General features: G+C 40.0%; 2 protein-coding genes across 3 annotated transcripts; both read right to left on the bottom strand.

Annotated features, from left to right (window-relative positions):
• Nucleotides 1-1277: 1277 nt before the first annotated feature.
• fcer1g (Fc fragment of IgE, high affinity I, receptor for; gamma polypeptide) lies at nt 1278-8801 on the bottom strand. 2 transcript variants are annotated; one of them, XM_044097974.1, is made up of 5 exons: nt 8596-8801; nt 3569-3660; nt 2646-2693; nt 2048-2071; nt 1278-1957 (listed from the first exon to the last, which is right to left on the bottom strand). In XM_044097974.1, the coding sequence occupies exons 1-5, from the start codon at nt 8660-8662 to the stop codon at nt 1904-1906; spliced, it is 285 nt and encodes a 94-aa protein (XP_043953909.1). In that variant the 5' UTR covers nt 8663-8801; the 3' UTR covers nt 1278-1903. The 2 variants fall into 2 exon arrangements, with proteins under 2 accessions (XP_043953909.1, XP_043953910.1); XM_044097975.1 differs by lacking the exon at nt 8596-8801 and adding an exon at nt 3743-4011.
• Nucleotides 8802-8971: 170 nt separating this feature from the next.
• Nucleotides 8972-16543, bottom strand: ndufs2 (NADH:ubiquinone oxidoreductase core subunit S2). Its single transcript, XM_044097973.1, has 14 exons — nt 16391-16543; nt 14979-15082; nt 14709-14899; nt 14455-14575; nt 14209-14321; nt 14036-14110; nt 13875-13952; nt 13699-13784; nt 13506-13625; nt 11159-11288; nt 10949-11044; nt 9645-9728; nt 9254-9311; nt 8972-9117 (listed from the first exon to the last, which is right to left on the bottom strand). Exons 1-14 carry the CDS (start codon nt 16498-16500, stop codon nt 9080-9082), a joined length of 1404 nt encoding a protein of 467 aa, XP_043953908.1. The 5' UTR covers nt 16501-16543; the 3' UTR covers nt 8972-9079.
• Between the last annotated feature and the right edge of the window lie 784 nt (nt 16544-17327).

Raw genomic sequence — 17327 nt, 5'->3', positions numbered from 1 at the left:
TGAACGTGGAGTTCCTCGGGGATTGGTGCTCGGGCCAGTTCCTTTTCGTTACACATTTTACTGATTTATTAATAGGCACAGCTTGAACATTATGTACATATACATATTTCAAATCAAAAAGCACATGCCCTCTGATGCAGATGTTTTAAAGTGTTCAGCGCTCTACAGGTCGGTTTCTCTAACAGTCAACAGAACCAAGGACAGCAATGCAACAGCACAGAATACGACCATGAGAAAAATCATCTCTACTTCTGCATGTAGTCACTGATAGATGACAGAAATTATTTCAAGAGTCTATCTGTACAATATAATTTTTTTAAAATTTGCAATTTTTTTGTTATGTTGATTAAAACTGAAGGTGTTGCTAACTTCTACTTATATGACACTGAAAAATAAAACTCCTTGGGCGATGTACCTTAGACGTCTGAACTTGGAGTGACAGTAAATATCACAAAAACATTTGCAAATGAGATGTTTTGACAGCTTTCACCATATTCTATGTGTAATGTATTAACTTTTAAGGAAGAGGTAAATCGGAAACCTCTTTCTGTATAAGAAATGTCTATTAGGGTCTATTAGCAGGGTTGCAGATATTTATCTAAGCACTTGTAAAATGTAAGGGAATAATTATCATGACTAAGTTTAAAACAGTTTAATTCTCAAACTGTAAATGTAATATATATAATTTAGATGAATCAACTATTAAGAACTACAAATGAACCGGTAAAACATAGTTGTTTGTGTTAGTTAAACACAAAGTCAACTCCTTAAATTTGTACTCGGATCCTAATTTTCAGTTTTGATTTTGAAATGGGCTTTTATTTTGAAAGCAGTCGCCAGGTGTTTTTCAGGTTTAGGGTAAAGCCGACACTTCTTCGGTAAAGTTCAAAACACGATGAGCACTTCCGAAATCTCGCTGAAAGAGAATCTATATTTTTTTGGAAAAAAAACAAAAACAAAACAAAAAAGTTGCAAATAACACTTCCTTTTCCTCGGGTTTTAAATCTGGGTTGCTATGACAACTTAAAGTTTAAACTTTGCAAACAAAGTTTAAACATAGAATCAACGTTCTACTTGACGTTTCCAACTTAGAACTCCAGATATTTTAACATCATATCTATATATCTGACCAAAGCTAAAGCTATGTCCATATTTAATCTCTTTAATATAAAAAGCCTCTGGCAGGAAATGATTGCTTTCAGAAATGTGTGGTAAAGACAGATTTAAAGATTAAAAAGCTCTGATTGAGGGTTAAATAAAGAGACAGAGGCGCCGGATTCCTAGAAGAGAAGTTCTTTAATATGAATGTGCGTGCAAAACAAGTCTCCTGCATACAATTATCAGCTTCAGAAAGGTGAAGGAGATCCCATCACTGCCACCCTGTGGTGTAATGGAAGTACTGCTCAGTAAGATTACACGTCATACATATGTTCTCCCCCTCTTATAGTTCTCTTACCCCAAAATTATGGCGTGCAAAAATGAAACAATAATAGTACAAGTACAAGGAAAGCGTATGCAATTTGTCAAATTTACAAAAAGAGTAAAGGACGAAATTTCCACCAGCGTGTTTTCCTCCTGAAATCTTTGCTAAATATAAAACCTCTCATTGCAATCCTATTGTTTTTTTGTTTTGTTTTCACGCTTAAGCGTTTAAATGCATCTTCAGGATAAGAGCAGTCAAAATAAAATGTTAAATATGTGCTAGAGGACAGGAAGAGTATCTCATACAGAGAACTGCTTCACTTCTTCTTTTCTGTCTCTTCCTCCTCAACTTCTGCTCAATTCAACAAAAGCAAAATGGGGAAACGACCGCTGGTCTAAAAAAGCAGAGAGTGACATGTTCTGTTTAAATACAAAAAAATACAAAAAAAACCCCAAGACGGTACGCTGCGGCCAGTTGAGATCACTTCTTCATGCCGATGGTTTCATATGTGTCCTGCTTGTGAGGAGTCAAACCCTGAAGGAGGGGAGAGAGGAGGAAATATATTTATATACATGTGAATAGTGTGAAGCTTAACTGAACGCGAAGTGGTTCTCTGAAACTCACCGTGTAGATGCCCTCTTCCACAATCTGACAGAAAAAAAAAAGAAAACGAGAAAGAGATAAGAGACAAAATAGCCATTGCGACACACACACACAAAAGAAACCAGAGAAATAAACGGGAACTAGAACAGTGGCTCACACTAAAAATTCAAGTTTTTAAGCTAAAACCAAACAGAAGCAGAGCTCTGTCCTAAAACGACACACAGCTCTTGTTCTCAGTGGGCTGAGCTGAAAGCTGGACAGGATGTTGACTTTATTCTCCTCCAACCAGCCGGCTGCTCAGTGGTCACAGCCACTGCAGAGTGGAGACTCAGTATTAGCGCAACAGACCACGAAACAAACACCTTCACACTGCCTAACACACACACACACACACACACACACACACACACACGGTTGATGTATGTAGACACGCTGTGTGCTCATTTCCTTCTTGACGTCCAAAACCTCAGCCTCAGCATGTGTCCACTGAGGTTAGCCTCAACAGAAACTCAGTTTCTTTTTCGTCGACTGAAACGCCACTTTGTGCTGCAGCGCGATGCCTTCCACACACGCACGGTTCACACGGCGGCTCCCGTTTTAGTCGAGCAGTCGCTCTCACCTGCTTTGACTTTCCTTTCCCATCGCTGGCCTCTCTGGCGTTGTAGATCTGTCAACAATATACAGAGAAAAACATTAACCTCTGAAGCAGCAGGTGCATTCATTTGCAGTAAATGTATGATGCTATGGACATATGAAAAATAATAATCTACACTAATGTGCAAAAGCGTATAGTTCCAACTCTTAAGCCTTCATTGAGATGTTATGTGTTGGACAAAACACAAAGTACAGCCCAATTATGGAGTGACAAAAAAGGATTTTTCACAAATAAAAATGGGGAAAATTGTGTTTTATACTCAGTTTAAATATATATATATATAATATATATATATATATACACACAATGTAGATTTTCACGCATGCAGGGAACATTGCATTTAGGCACAAAAAAAAAGCACTTCTACGTGTGTCAAACTGTAAACAGGACATTTTTAAAATGGATTTATTTTAATAATCCTCTGAACTGCCCTCCATCTAGACATATTGCTTTAAACCTGTCTAGAAAATGTGTTTTTTAATCTTCAGTTTGCTCATTAATATTCTCCTCTAGGTGTTACATTTCTTCAATGGTGGGCACTTTCCTGCTAATGTGCTAATAACGGAGCTAATTTTCTTGCTAACTTTTGCTCTTTTTTTTAATTCAAGCATACAGGAACAACCTTTTTTTTAAAAAAAATAAAATAAAAATTAAGATATAAACATAAACACAATGTCTAAGAGTATCATAAAACATGTAAATATCAAAATTAAATTGTTGGGTTGTAGTCCTTCAAAGCTAAATATAGTTTGAATTTAAGTTTAGTATTAGCTTCTGTTAAATACTGTGTTGGTGTAGCACATTAGCATTAGCTTCTGCGTCATACGTTGGTATACAAAAGGTTTGTTTAACATTAATGGGAAAGAAAGATTTGTGCGGGTGCGAACCTTGATCCTGCAGTAGAGCGCGGTCAGGATGACGCCGTACAGGAAGAGAATCCCATCCAGAACGTAGCAGATTTCTGGCTCCGAGAGAGCAGCTGGAGGATGAGACAAGACGACAGCAGGACGTTAGAAGAAGAAAACCTGCTGCGTACACACAGGACTTTCACCTTTACACACCGTCTGGGACAGTAACTGGTCTCTGTGATAATGACAGGGGCGCCGCCAGGAATCTTGGGCCCCATGACAAAAAAATGTAATTGCACCCCTCCTCCTGCGCGGCTGCTGTTACAATTTCTTGAGTCTATCTGACCCACCAATTTTAAAGGCTTGCAACGGCCTCGCTTTCTTTGGTCCACTACTGATACTAGCACAATAATTATTGCTTGTGAATTTCACATGAAATAGTCTGCATACAGTTTGCAAGTAGGTTGCTTCATTTTTAAAAATTAGTTTTAGTTTACTGAAATGTCAACAGTCATTTCAGTAAACTAAATGACTGTTGACATTAGGCAAGACATACATAAAGCAATCCAGACTTCTCAAAAAATGCTATGTAGTTGCATTTTATTCAAGCTGCAGTTTATAACTTTAATACAAAATATGTTTTCTCCATATTTGTTAAAGCTGTCACCATGTCCTGAAAGTTTGTAAGGTCCATTGCTGGCTAAAGTAATGCAACGTTCTGGCCAAAAACAACCAATCAGAACCAGGGGGAGGGTCTGAGCGCTATCAATCAACCTCATTCACTCAGTGCTAAGTGTGCTAATGGTGGAGAAACAACTCATCGTTATTGCTAGCTACAGCATAGCACAGAGCAAGGGGAGGGAGCAGCCACATGAGATTGTGATTGACAGCAGTACAACTCTCCTTCCTCTGAGAAGGCAGATGAAATAAATTTGTTACAGATTATTTCTATACCAGACTGTCACAACATAATGAGAGTCTTGACAAATATGTGAAAAAATATATATATATGTTTAAAAGTTACATACTGCAGCTTTAATTTCCCTTAGGAGTGGACGGGTCAGGAGAGACGGAGTTAGAGACTGACTCATCTGTTGATAAGTGTGGTAAAAGCTACAGGGACAAGTTCAATTACCAACATGAATATGTTGGTAATTTTTTTCCTTCGTTCATAGAATGCTATTGAAATGGAGGCAAACCGTAGTCTGTAGATAAGCTAACTGCGCTAAATGGTTGATAATCTCACACAGATTTTAAACTATGACTTGGGTCAAATATTTTCCGAAGTTTGTTGCTGATTCATCTCACACCCAGAAATGTTTTGTGAAGTTGATTTTCGCCCCACAGAACATGGTGCGGTCAGCCTTGTGCTGCACAGTTCGAATCGTGTTCTCCAGCTTCTCCTTCTGAGTCTGCATGTGGCGATGACGGTCATTAGGGTTAAATGCTTACGTGGTTTCAGCAGACCTCAGGACGCGTCTTTAAAAATGAAGCATTTTGTTCTTTAGCTCAGTTCCAAACAGCAGTCTGTCTTTTGGAGCAGTGGATTCTTCCTCTCTGAGCGTTTCAGCCGATTCGTTTCACTGCGGATGATGATGCGAACCAGTTTCAGACGCCATCTTCACAACTTCTTTTTATTGATGTAGGTACATAGCGTACTTATATTGCACATGAAATTATGTTTTTCCCTGTAACTCAGAAACCTTTCACTTCCTGGCTGGTTCGATGGCGGGCCAATCCCGTGTCGTTTTATACTTTTATAGAACTGTTTGAACAGATTAACATCCCAGCCAAGGAAAAGGCACCAATTGTAGAAAACAAACATCTACAAGATAGCTAACTAGCTAACAGAAATAATTTTCATTGTCGTGACTGACCTAGAAAATAAAAGTTTGTCGTGATTAACTTTTTTTTTTCTTTTTTTTTTACAGTAAAGTCCCAAGTGGATTTGTTTTGTGAAGAAAGGAAACAATCTGTCCTGACGCTGTAGGGCAGCCAAACCCACCTACATAAAATACCCATATGCATAAAATACTAAATAAATAAACCAAACTAAAGACTAATACTGATCAACAGTATCTGAAAGGTGCGTCTGATGCTCTGCAGGATTCAACATGACAGTTGGCGGTAGATTGAATTGTTCCTCAGGCTCCGTATGAGAAGACATGCAGCGTTCGATACAATAACTGTAGAAAGTTAGGATGAGAATATGACTTTAGATTTATTCTCCTGAATACATGTTTTTGAATTAAGTCCATAATAACCATGTCTAAATGTGAGTTTTCTACGCAGACAATGAAAAACAACAAAAAATTGCTTTTAATTCTACTAAACTTTTAGATTTGCTTTTTGACAACAACTTGGTTGAGTTTCCAAATAATTATTAAGTATAGAACAAGAATGCAGAGCGCTTATGCAGGAAAATGATCTAATGTTAGAGATGAACCGATCTGACCGATCTGACCACAATTTCTGGTTTTCTTTGCGGAGCCATTTCCTGATCATCAACCAGAACCGCTGCTGGAAAAACCGGCCTATTTCAATCACAGGCTGGTTGATTCTATTTACTGCGGCCTGAGCCATTCTCATATATATACCGACACTGAACACACTCTTCTGTTGACAAAAAATTTGCAGTGTATAGAGTCACATTTCAACCATTTTAATTTGCTTTCCAATGAGGCTCGATTGTCAGTAGCTTCTAAAAAGAACCTTAAGCAGATATCCAACCTGAACGTTTCGTTAAGCTCATTTCTATATTGAAAATGTTTTTTATTGGTTTGAAGTAATATTTTAGTATTAAATGTGTTTTCATCAGCTGCAAGCAGAATGAACAGAAGTTAAGGCCGTATAAACCATCAATTTAGTCATGGAAATAAATAAACTTTTCAATAATATTCTAATTTATTGAATGGGCCTGCAGGTAGACAGGCGAAGGTTTGCTGTGAAAATAGTTACAAAATAGTTAGAAATCCTTCAGGGGATCTCAGCATTTTTATTTATTTTTTTTTAAAGCTTGTTAAAGAAAAAAAAAACACAGACAAAACCCAAATGAAAAATAAATGTTCAAATATATTTTGAATTCCCAAAATAGCAATGAAATTTGCTACACAGGCTATTGGCAATGTAGCAGAATGTACCGTTTAAATATACCTAAAGTACAACAATGATTAGCCGGACTGACAATTTGTCGAAATATCTGAACTGAGCAAAATTGATCAGATTGGATTGATCGGATGAAGAAGATATCGTCCATCTAAAACAGATGATATCTATGTTTTCAATATCGCCCTGTGACATATCACAGATAAAATCTAAAAGATATTGTTTTAGATATACCTAAAAACAATGTTTTAGATATACCTAGAAGATATATCAACATATTAATACATATGTATATATATAAAAAACAAATATTTTAGATATGTGTACGATATCTAAAACATAGATATCATTTTAGATATTGCTAAAATATTTTAAATGGATAAACTTACTTTTGCATTTACAAACAGTAATATGAACCATATCAGAACAGTTGTTGGGTTCTTCGAAGCGCACACTGACGTTATGAATTTCAGCTGAAATGGTAAAAGGTTTTTACATCCATCCGTCATCTTCTCATTCGACTCGCTGGCAGGGAGAATGTCGCCTCTCTCCACAGAATGTTTACTTTAACTAGACCTTCTGCTTCCTTTATATTTTCAGTGTGAGCTGAGCTTCTGAAGTTCTGATGGGCCAAATAAAACCTGACAGTTCAGAGCTGAACATCCTCATAAATGCTCAAATAACAGAAAACCAGCCATCCTTCCTGACTGAACTGAAGTGGCAGCTCATCCACCTCAGAGCTTTTTTTTTTTTTTTTATTAATCCAGAAGCTACGGTACTGCTGCTTCCTTCCCACTTTCTTTCTTCTCTATTGAAATCCAGGAAGTGGATCACTTCCCGACAGCCGTAGGTCGCATGACGGACGTCCACAAGTGACTCACTTCCAGTCGCTCTCCTCTTGCTTTCAGCCACAGCCGTCAGGACGGAGCTGCGTTTGGTGACGGAGCAGGAAACAGCGACGTCGGCTTCAGCGACGTGGAGCCGCTCCATCCTTTTTCTAACATCGCTGCCTTCAGAGGCAAACAACCAGCACCTAAAATAGCCCCACGTTAATGTGTGACTAATACCTGAACACGCATCCCAACAAATTCACAACTTCTGCCGCGAAGCAGAGAGTTGGCGTTTTGGTTTTGATCAGACCGGAAAAACGGGTAAATAGCATTAAAAATGAATAAATAAATAAATAAATAACACATTATTTCAATTTTGAAAAGACTTCATAATGCATCAGAGAGGAGTTTGTCTCTCATCGTGGCGTAGAGCAATTAAAAAAGAAAAATTAAAATAGGCAAAAAATTTCACTTCTGACCGGTTAGGGGCCCTTTTATGTACTTTTTATTCTCTTATTTTCTTGTTGTTGTTTTTTTCTTTTTGATGTGATCTGGACTTCAAGTCTGCAATAAAATCTAAACACATCAAACGTACAGATTACTTACTGCATCTGAGGAACCATTTTAAAGCTACAGAGCTCACCTTATCGATCCGCTGACATTTTACTTCACTATCATGAGGAAACATGCAGGAAGTGTCGTTTTAATTTCTCAAAAACTGACACAAACGGAACAAGTTGAACTTTTTAATCCCAATAAATGACAAACGTGGAGATAAATGTAGAGTAAGTGCGCAGTGAGATGAGGTTATTAATCTGCCAGGATGTGGATGAAATGAATGAGTTGAGCTCTTTTGGGGTTTTTTCTGCTGGTTTACCGTCGACACCATTAGTTTCCCTTTTCACAGGAACTGAGTCCGCTGTATCCACCGAGAGCAGCGGGTCAGAATGTCACCAGAACCTCCCAGATCATCTACCAGCCTAAACTAAACCGACACGCTTAAAAAAATATATGTGATCTGCTTCTAGAGTTTGTTTCCGTCTGATGTGTTTTCCTCTGTCTGGTTAACCAGAGCTCAGTCACTCAATCTAACACACACACACATCAAAGAGGTCAGCGCTCCCAACTCACCGGCTCTGCCGAAACACATCCAGAGAGGGACGGCGGCCAGCAGCCAACTCTCGGCCTTCGCTCCCATGGTGACGGGCTGAAACGCGGCTGAAACACGGACTGGAGCGGCAGCAGCAGACGGTGGGCGATGCTTTCCTCTGTCTGTCTGTCTCGGCGCTCGGGTGTTGCGTACCTCACAGCTACGAGGGGAAGTTGTGGTCTGAGCATGAAGTCCATTTCTCTCAGATCTCATCAGACCACTCCCTCCTCCTCCTCCCCTCCCCACCCCAGTTAGAAAACACCAACCCAGAGGAAAAGAAGCCCCAGCTGAGGCTGTTGGGTTTGACACAATCTAAACTCTGAAGTGAGGGGAAACGAAACGACGTTCAGACAGGAAGATTGAGGAGATAAAAGGTTTATTAAGTTGATTTAAGTATTATACATGTGTGATCGGAGGCCGACCAGATCCAACAGAAAGCAAGAAGCACAATGTTCATCAGCAGCGTTAACGGTCAACCTCCCCGAACACGATGTCCTGAGTTCCTGAGGGGAGAAAACAGAGAGAGAGAGAGAGAGAGAGAGAGAGAGAGAGAGAGAGAGAGAGAGAGAGACGGGGCTGAGAGGTGAAACTTTATGACCGCTTCTGCTTTTCTAATGATGAAAACAATCCGGTTCTCACCAATAATGGCCACCACGTCTGCCAACATGTGACCTTGGGCCATTTTATCCAGACCGGCCTAAACAGAAGCACACGTTAATGTCCACACCAACAGCGCCCTCTACGCCTCCAGAGCAGCTATAACAACGGGGTTTTTTTTCTTCTTTTATTATTATTCATGACTAAACAGCCTGAAGTCTCTCCACTAACTGCACTAATAGTTTGTTTATGCAGTGGAAAAGACAGTTTTGCCCTAAAAGCTACAAGTTAAACATCCTAAGCTGCTTCATGTAGCCGTCAGCTAAAAGGGATTCAAAAACATTTGAAAGCAGCCTGGAGGACAAGCGGTTAAATATTCTAAATTATTGATCAGGAGGCGTTTTTATTTTCTTCTGCATAATGTTGTACGCACCAAGTGAGCGAATCCCGGAGCTTTGATCTTACAGCGGTACGGCCTGCTGGACCCGTCTGATACTAGATACACACCAAACTCCCCCTGCAACACACACACACACAGACACAGACAGTTAACACACCGCACCGGTTGGAAATAAACTGTGGTTAGAGTGTTGTCTGTGCTGACAGGTTGAATGTTGAGTTTAGTTAAAGAAAAGGCTGAAAAGGAGGAGTCAATTGTTACGTATAATGTGGTTTTTGTGGAAATTCAACCAGAGCAACAATACAACGGTTCAGACCAAACCAGCGGAGCACTGATTGCAGTTTTCTGATCTTTAAAAGGCCTGATTTGGGATAAGATCAGTTTCACATGCAGGTGTTTTGTTCTCAGCAATCAAAACAATTTTGGAAAATTGACTGATCTCAGATTTCCCAAATTAAGAGCACGTTAAAATCAGACCACATTTGTGTGTTAGAATGGCTCAGTCAAAGTCCAAACCTGAATCCATTTGAAAACTCCTCTTCACATAATCTCTTCATCTAATCTAGCGCTATTTTTGTATGCGTGGCTAATATTCACATAACTAGGGTTAAAAAAATGCTGATTCAGGGTCGAATATACAGGCACGCCACACTTTTCAGATTTTTAACAGTTTTTAAAACCATTCATTTACTTTCACTTCATAATAATCCCATGCCATTTATGGCTTTATCACATAAAATCCCAATAAAATACGTGTTTTGTGGCGTTAACTTGAGAGGAGCTGGATGTCAAAGCGGTGTGAACAAAGCAGTAACAACATCACACACTTTAAAGTTAAACACACTGAGACTGAGGATTTTAACAGCTCCATTACCAACTAGAGACCAATTATTAATAGTTACAAGTCATGTGCGAGGGTATTTAAAAAAATGTCAAGACTCTATCATTAATGAAGACTGTAGACTGTCTAAAACATAAATGCTGACTAATATTAGTGCATTTTTGGGTTTTGCTACTAAACAAAGTGAAGAGTAGATCAGTACACAGTAAACAGTATTCACTCTATTCATGGTTCAGTATTCAGGGATTTTTCTGTGGAATGCATCTTCCAGGAATATTTTGGAATATTCTCTGAAATATTCTAAAGGACAAAGGAAGTGCACCTTGGGAAGCTGAAACCTGGTTAAAGTGTTCCCATGGTGACCATGTGAGGCTTTAGTCACCATAGTCTATTAGCATCATAATTAGCATGGAGAATGTTGGTTTAGAACTTAGAAAAATCAAGAAAAAGTGAAATAAAACACAACCTAAACAGGTCCCAGCATGAGGGGCCTCACCTTTGGAGCCTCTACAGCCGTGTATGTGGCCCCTGGGGGCACCTGGTAGCCCTCAGTGTAGAGCTTGAAATGATGGATCAGAGACTCCATGGACGTCTGAGAGGAACAGAGGGAAAACACAAACCGAGTTACATCCCTGAAGTGAGTTTAACAGCAAAACTGATCAAAACTCTGATCAGGAATCCAGACAGATCCACCCGCTCTGCCTACCTTCATCTCAGATCTCTTGGGTGGAGCCACTTTGGCGTCGTCCACCTTTATCTCCCCCTCTGGCATCTTGTTGAGGGCCTGCAGCATGATTCTGAGGGACTGCCTCATCTCCTCCACCCGGCACAGATACCTGCACACACACACACAAAAATGCATAGAAAAAAATAAATAAATAAAAAATCAGGAGCTTATTACGAGTAATATTTCTCTCCACATCAATTTATCCTCCCAATAACTGAAGGAAATTTAAGAGTTCTGTTTCACGACACGACTAATCCAAGCAGAAACAGAAAAGTAGAAAGTGCAGCTTGAAGATGTTTTGTTTCCACTTTTTTTTTTTCTCAATATGTGATTATAATGCATAACCATGGCAACAAGGTGTTGCTTTTACAACTGGGAGTGTCTGATAAGCATCTAAAAAGCTCAAATACAGGTCCTTCTCAAAATATTAGCATATTGTGATAAAGTTAATTATTTTCCATATGCAATGATAAAAATTGAACATCCATATATTTTAGATTCATTGCACACTAACTGAAATATTTCAGGTCTTTTATTGTCTTAACAATGATTTTGGCATACAGCTCATGAAAACCCAAAATTCCTATCTCACAAAATTAGCATATTATGAAAAGGGTCTCTAAACGAGCTATGAACCTAATCACCTGAATCAACGAATTAACTCTAAACACCTGCAAAAGATTCCTGAGGCCTTTAAAACTCTCAGCCTGGTTCATCACTCAAAACCCCAATCATTGGTAAGACTGCCGACCTGACTGCTGTCCAGAAGGCCATCATTGACAGCCTCAAGCAAGAGGATATGACAGGAAAGATATTTCTGAATGAATAGGCTGTTCCCAGAGTGTTGTATCAAGGCACCTCAGTGGGAAGGAAAAAGTGTGGCAGAAAACGCTGCACAACGAGAAGAGGTGACCGGACAATGAGGAAGATTGTGGAGAAGGGCCGATTCCAGACCTTGGGGGACCAGCGGAAGCAGTGGACTGAGTCTGGAGTAGAAACATCCAGAGCCACCGTGCACAGGCGTGTGCAGGAAATGGGCTACAGGTGCCGCATTCCCCAGGTCAAAACACTTTTGAACCAGAAACAGCAGCAGAGGCGCCTGACCTGGGCTACAGAGAAGCAGCACTGGACTGGTGTCAATGGTCCAAAGTACTTTTTTCGGATGAAAGCAAATTTTGCATGTCATTCGGATATCAAGGTGCCAGAGTCTGGAGGAAGACTGGGGAGAAGGAAATGCCATAATGCCAGAAGTCCAGTGTGACGTACCCACAGTCAGTGATGGTGTGGGTTGCCATGTCAGCTGCTGGTGTTGGTCCACTGTGTTTTATCAAGGGCAGGGTCAATGCAGCTAGCTATCAGGAGATTTTGGAGCACTTCATGCTTCCATCTGCTGAAAAGCTTTCTGGAGATGAAGATTTCAGTTTTCAGCATGACCTGGCACCAGCTCACAGTGCCAAAACCACTGGTAAATGGTTTACTGACCATGGTATCACTGTGCTCAACTGGCCTGCCAACTCTCCTGACCTGAACCCCATAGACAATCTGTGGGATATTGTGAAGAGAAAGTTGAGAGACACAAGACCCAACACGCTGGATGAGCTAAAGGCCGCTATCGAAGCATCCTGGGCCTCCATAACACCTCAGCAGACCACAGGCTGTTTGCCTCCATGCCACGCCGCATTGAAGCAGTTATTTCTGCAAAAGGATTCCCGACCAGGTATTAAGTGCATAATTGTACATAATTATTTGAAGGTTGACTTTTTTTGTATTGAAAACACTTTTCTTTTATTGGTCGGATGAAATATGCTAATTTTGTGAGATAGGAATTTTGGGTTTTCATGAGCTGTATGCCAAAATCATCATTATTAATAAAAGACCTGAAATATTTCAGTTAGTGTGCAATGAATCTAAAATATATGAATGTTCAATTTTTATCATTACATTATGGAAAATAATGAACTTTATCACAATATGCTAATATTATGAGAAGGACCTGTAATGTCTGCACTATGAGCTTAAAACTCCAAATCCCAAAGAAAAAGGAGGAAGATTAAATCATCGGTCAGAATGGATAAAGGATCAGATCCCCTACTCCAACATCTCTATGCCTGTCTTTCTAACCAGAGGAAAGAGCAGCAAAAGCAAACAAGATGGATTAGGAGTGATGATGCTGCCTGGAAACTCTTCATCTTTTGATTCCTTGTGTCACCATCCACTATAAAGATACGAGTTTCGACAACATCTCATTTCCCTTTGGGATAAATCAAATGTTTTAGAATTAAACTGTAAACAAGCCGACATAAACCAGCATAAAATTGTTCTTTACCTGTCGTAGCAATCTCCTTTGGATCCGATTGGAACGTCAAACTCCACTTCGTCGTATCTGTCGTACGGCTGGGACTTCCTCAGGTCCCACTTGATACCCGACCCCCGCAGCATCACTCCGCTGGTAAAGACACGACATAACGGCGTCAGCCACCCATAAAGCTGCAGAGTCCTGACTTTAATCAGAGGCTTACCTGAAGCCGTAGTTGAGGGCGTCCTCATGACTGACCACCCCGATGTCCACAGTACGGTTCTTCCAGATCCGATTGTTGGTCAACATCTGGGCAGACAGAAGCCAACACGGCTCTGCTGTCAGCTCCCTCTGCACTACAGCTGATAATCAATATTTACTTGTTCACATTTGGGTTACCTCTTCCACTTCATCAATCCTCAGGGAGAAATTCTTGCACCACTCATAGATGTCATCCATGAGGCCAAGGGGCAAATCCTGCAACACACGAACCCCATGAACCCAGCTTGGTTATGATGCATCACTGACTCTAGAGAAAGAAACGAGGGTCCAGTCCGCACCTGATGAACGCCACCTGGTCTGACGTACGCTGCGTGCATCCTGGCTCCGGACACTCGCTCGTAAAACTCAAACATCTGGGAGACGACAAGCATGTTTTCAGGTTCATTACCAATCCAGACGAAGCCGTCTTGTTGCATTAACACTGCGCTACAGAGCCAGGCATGTTGCTGACCTTCTCTCTCTCCTCAAACATCCAGAAGAAGGGCGTCATGGCGCCGATGTCCAGTGCGTGCGTGGTGACGGCCATGATGTGGTTCAGGATCCGAGTCAGCTCTCCATACAGAACTGCAAACACGCCAGATTGGAAGGAATCCGTTTGATTAATTAGATACGGAACAAAGTTGTCAACACATTAATCGTTAGCTAAGTAGTGCAATTTGACATTCATGCGTTGTGCGTGAACACATCAAAAGAGCACCTCTGATCCACTGGGCCCGAGGCGGAGCCTGGATGTTCAGCAGCTTTTCCACAGCCAGAGAGTAGCACTGCTCGTTGCACATCATGGACACATAATCCAGACGGTCAAAGTACGGCAGAGCCTGAGGGACAAGGGAAGAAATCACTAGGAAATATTGATCTAAATGGGAGAGAAATAACCCCTTGTTTGCGTTTTTTCTTACATCCTTATGTCAGAAACAAAACCCCTAAAACATTGTGCCTGTTGCTCCGTACCTGCAGATACGTTTTATACTCGATGAGCTTTTCGGTGCCGCGATGAAGCAGGCCGATGTGCGGGTCGCACTTCTTCACCGACTCTCCGCTCAGCTCCAACACCAGGCGCAGCACGCCGTGAGCGGCCGGGTGCTGGGGCCCGAAGTTGATGGTCAGGTTGGACACGTCCTTCTCCGCGGGGGGATCTTTGTCTGGAAGGAGACGAGGGAAACGGTTCAGGACTGAAGTGGAGGAGGAGAGCAGGCGACAAAAAGGCGGGCTGCTTCGTACCGTTCCATGGGGGAACTTTCCAGTTCTTGTTGAATTCGGTGGGATACATCACCACCCCCGAAAACTGATCCATCCACTCCACATCTGGCTGCCACTGCTTCTGCCTGGAACCCAAATGGAACAGGATTTCTCAACACCAAGTTAAAAACAAGAGGAGCCCCAGAATGGAGCCTAGGGGCACTCACACAACAAGATGAATATAGAGTATTACATTTTTTTTCTAAGGTTGTCTGAACATTTTGTAGTAACAAATACAATTAAAAACATGCTATATTTCAGATGTTTAAAAAAATACATATATTCTAGAGAGATTGTAATAATCACCAAAACATTCCAAAAGATATTTTCCCCTTTATTACATGTTATTAATTTTATTATTTTTTTTTTATTAATCTAGTGCAGTGAATCAGAGATCTTGCTCAGCCAACATTTTTCATGTTGTGGTAGTTTGTAACGCTGTGAGGAAGGGTTGTAGCATGGGGGTAGCATATGCTAATTTCCTATCCAATAGCATTGCAAAACTAAACAACTCTAAGATTGGGAAAAACGGAACAAAAGTTAATCTTTTGACGTTTTATGTTTGTTTTGAGGTGGTGATGCTGTAATTAGAGTCGTCCTGATCCAATATTGATATCGAAAATCAGTCGGTAATTAATTAATTAATTAATATTAGCATGCTAATATCAGGTCGATAAAATACGATTTTTATTTAATTAATTAATATTAGCATGCTAATATCAGGTCGATAAAATACGATTTTTATTTAATTAAATAAAAATCGTATTTTATCGACCTGATATTAGCATACTGTTTAAAGCACTGCCCTCCAGGATTTAGTCTTCCCCAGCATTTCTATCCAGCAGCGCAGGGTGGAAATACGAATGGTCGAGGTAATATCAAGATATATCTACAGTATATCTATTTTGTATAGGTGTGAAACCCCCAAATATTATATTTAATTACACCACATCTGTTTTCACTTTACGTCATACATTATGGTGACATAAGACGTTAAGTCCTGAGTCTCGCCTTGACTATATACCCAAACGAAAGCAAGCTAGGGCCATTCTTATGGCTAAAACTGACTAATATTAACACTGAGGGGACAGCTGCATAATTACAGAAGAAGGTAGAATGAAACACTGAAGAAAAATGCAGTTTGTCTGAGATAAACAATAGAATATTCCGACAGCTAAGCTTTAATGCATCCATGTATGTTTGTGTTGCTGTTATAGTACCTCGCTTAAACGCGTACTTATAGTTCAGAGTGTGTGGATTTGACAGGCGTTTTTTTTTTTTTTTTTTTTTTACAGAGAAACCTTGTTAGCATAATGATAGCATTAGCCTTCCAGTCTGTGCATAGAAGCAGCGGAACAAAGTTCATATATCCAGGTGTTTCCTTCTCATCATACCTGTTCTGCAGTAGCGAACAGCCAGGGCTCAGTAAGCTCTTGTTCAGTAATACATTATTTGAAGGACGTCCTCCCAGCCTGGAGAGCGACCTCAACATCGTCGCCGCCATCTTGGCTGTTAAACAACTAGCCGGCTCTCTTCTTTAGTTGTTTCCGAGGCTTCAGCAAAGGGTTTAGAGCGTTACCGCCCCCTGTCGGCATAAATAATACATTGCTAATTCAACATAATTTACGACCGTGGTGTCCAAACTTTTTTGCGATAAGGGCCAAAACAGTGATTTTTTTAAATTTTATTTTATTTGCTCAATAATGACCTACAAATTTGAAGATTTTATTGAAAATAATAAAACTGTCAGATAATTGTTGAAAAGAAATTTGTAAATCATAAAGATATTTAAAAATATGTAGGCTATTACTCAATTCAGTCCAAAAATATGTTTTTGATCCCTTAGGGAAATTAACTGTTGTAACTCATATTAATTCGAAATTCTGTAAAGTCTCTGACAAAAGCCACTGTCATTGTATAAACACATGTATATTTTCTACATAAAAAGTGTTTGCACATCAGTTTTGTGTAACTGATGTACAAGGTGAGAACTGGCTAATAGCAAACAAAACAAAAATTCAGGAAAACCCCCCCACAAAAAATCATTGCAGTGGTATTATAAACCACAGCAATATGGTTTATAATACCAAATTGTTTTGATCATTAGTTTCAAGCTGTAATAATTGAAGCTGTGTGCTGGCTCTTGGTGGTTCTCCTTTAGGTCCAAAAATTCTTACTTTCTACTTAGTGGAGAAAGTTATGGCGCATCCATGAACCAATTTTTTCTATGCATCTGTTAAATGTTTGAGCTGATTCAATCATTAGTAACACTGTAGTGTAGGGTTGTGTATCATGCTAACGTATCTTATTTTTGTTATAATCTCAACTAGT

The sequence above is a fragment of the Gambusia affinis genome, linkage group LG18, assembly GCF_019740435.1.
Source record: "Gambusia affinis linkage group LG18, SWU_Gaff_1.0, whole genome shotgun sequence".
Lineage (NCBI taxonomy): Eukaryota > Metazoa > Chordata > Actinopteri > Cyprinodontiformes > Poeciliidae > Gambusia > Gambusia affinis.
The sequence above is the reverse complement of the archived record's forward strand: the minus strand, read 5'-3'. Positions and strand labels throughout refer to the sequence as shown.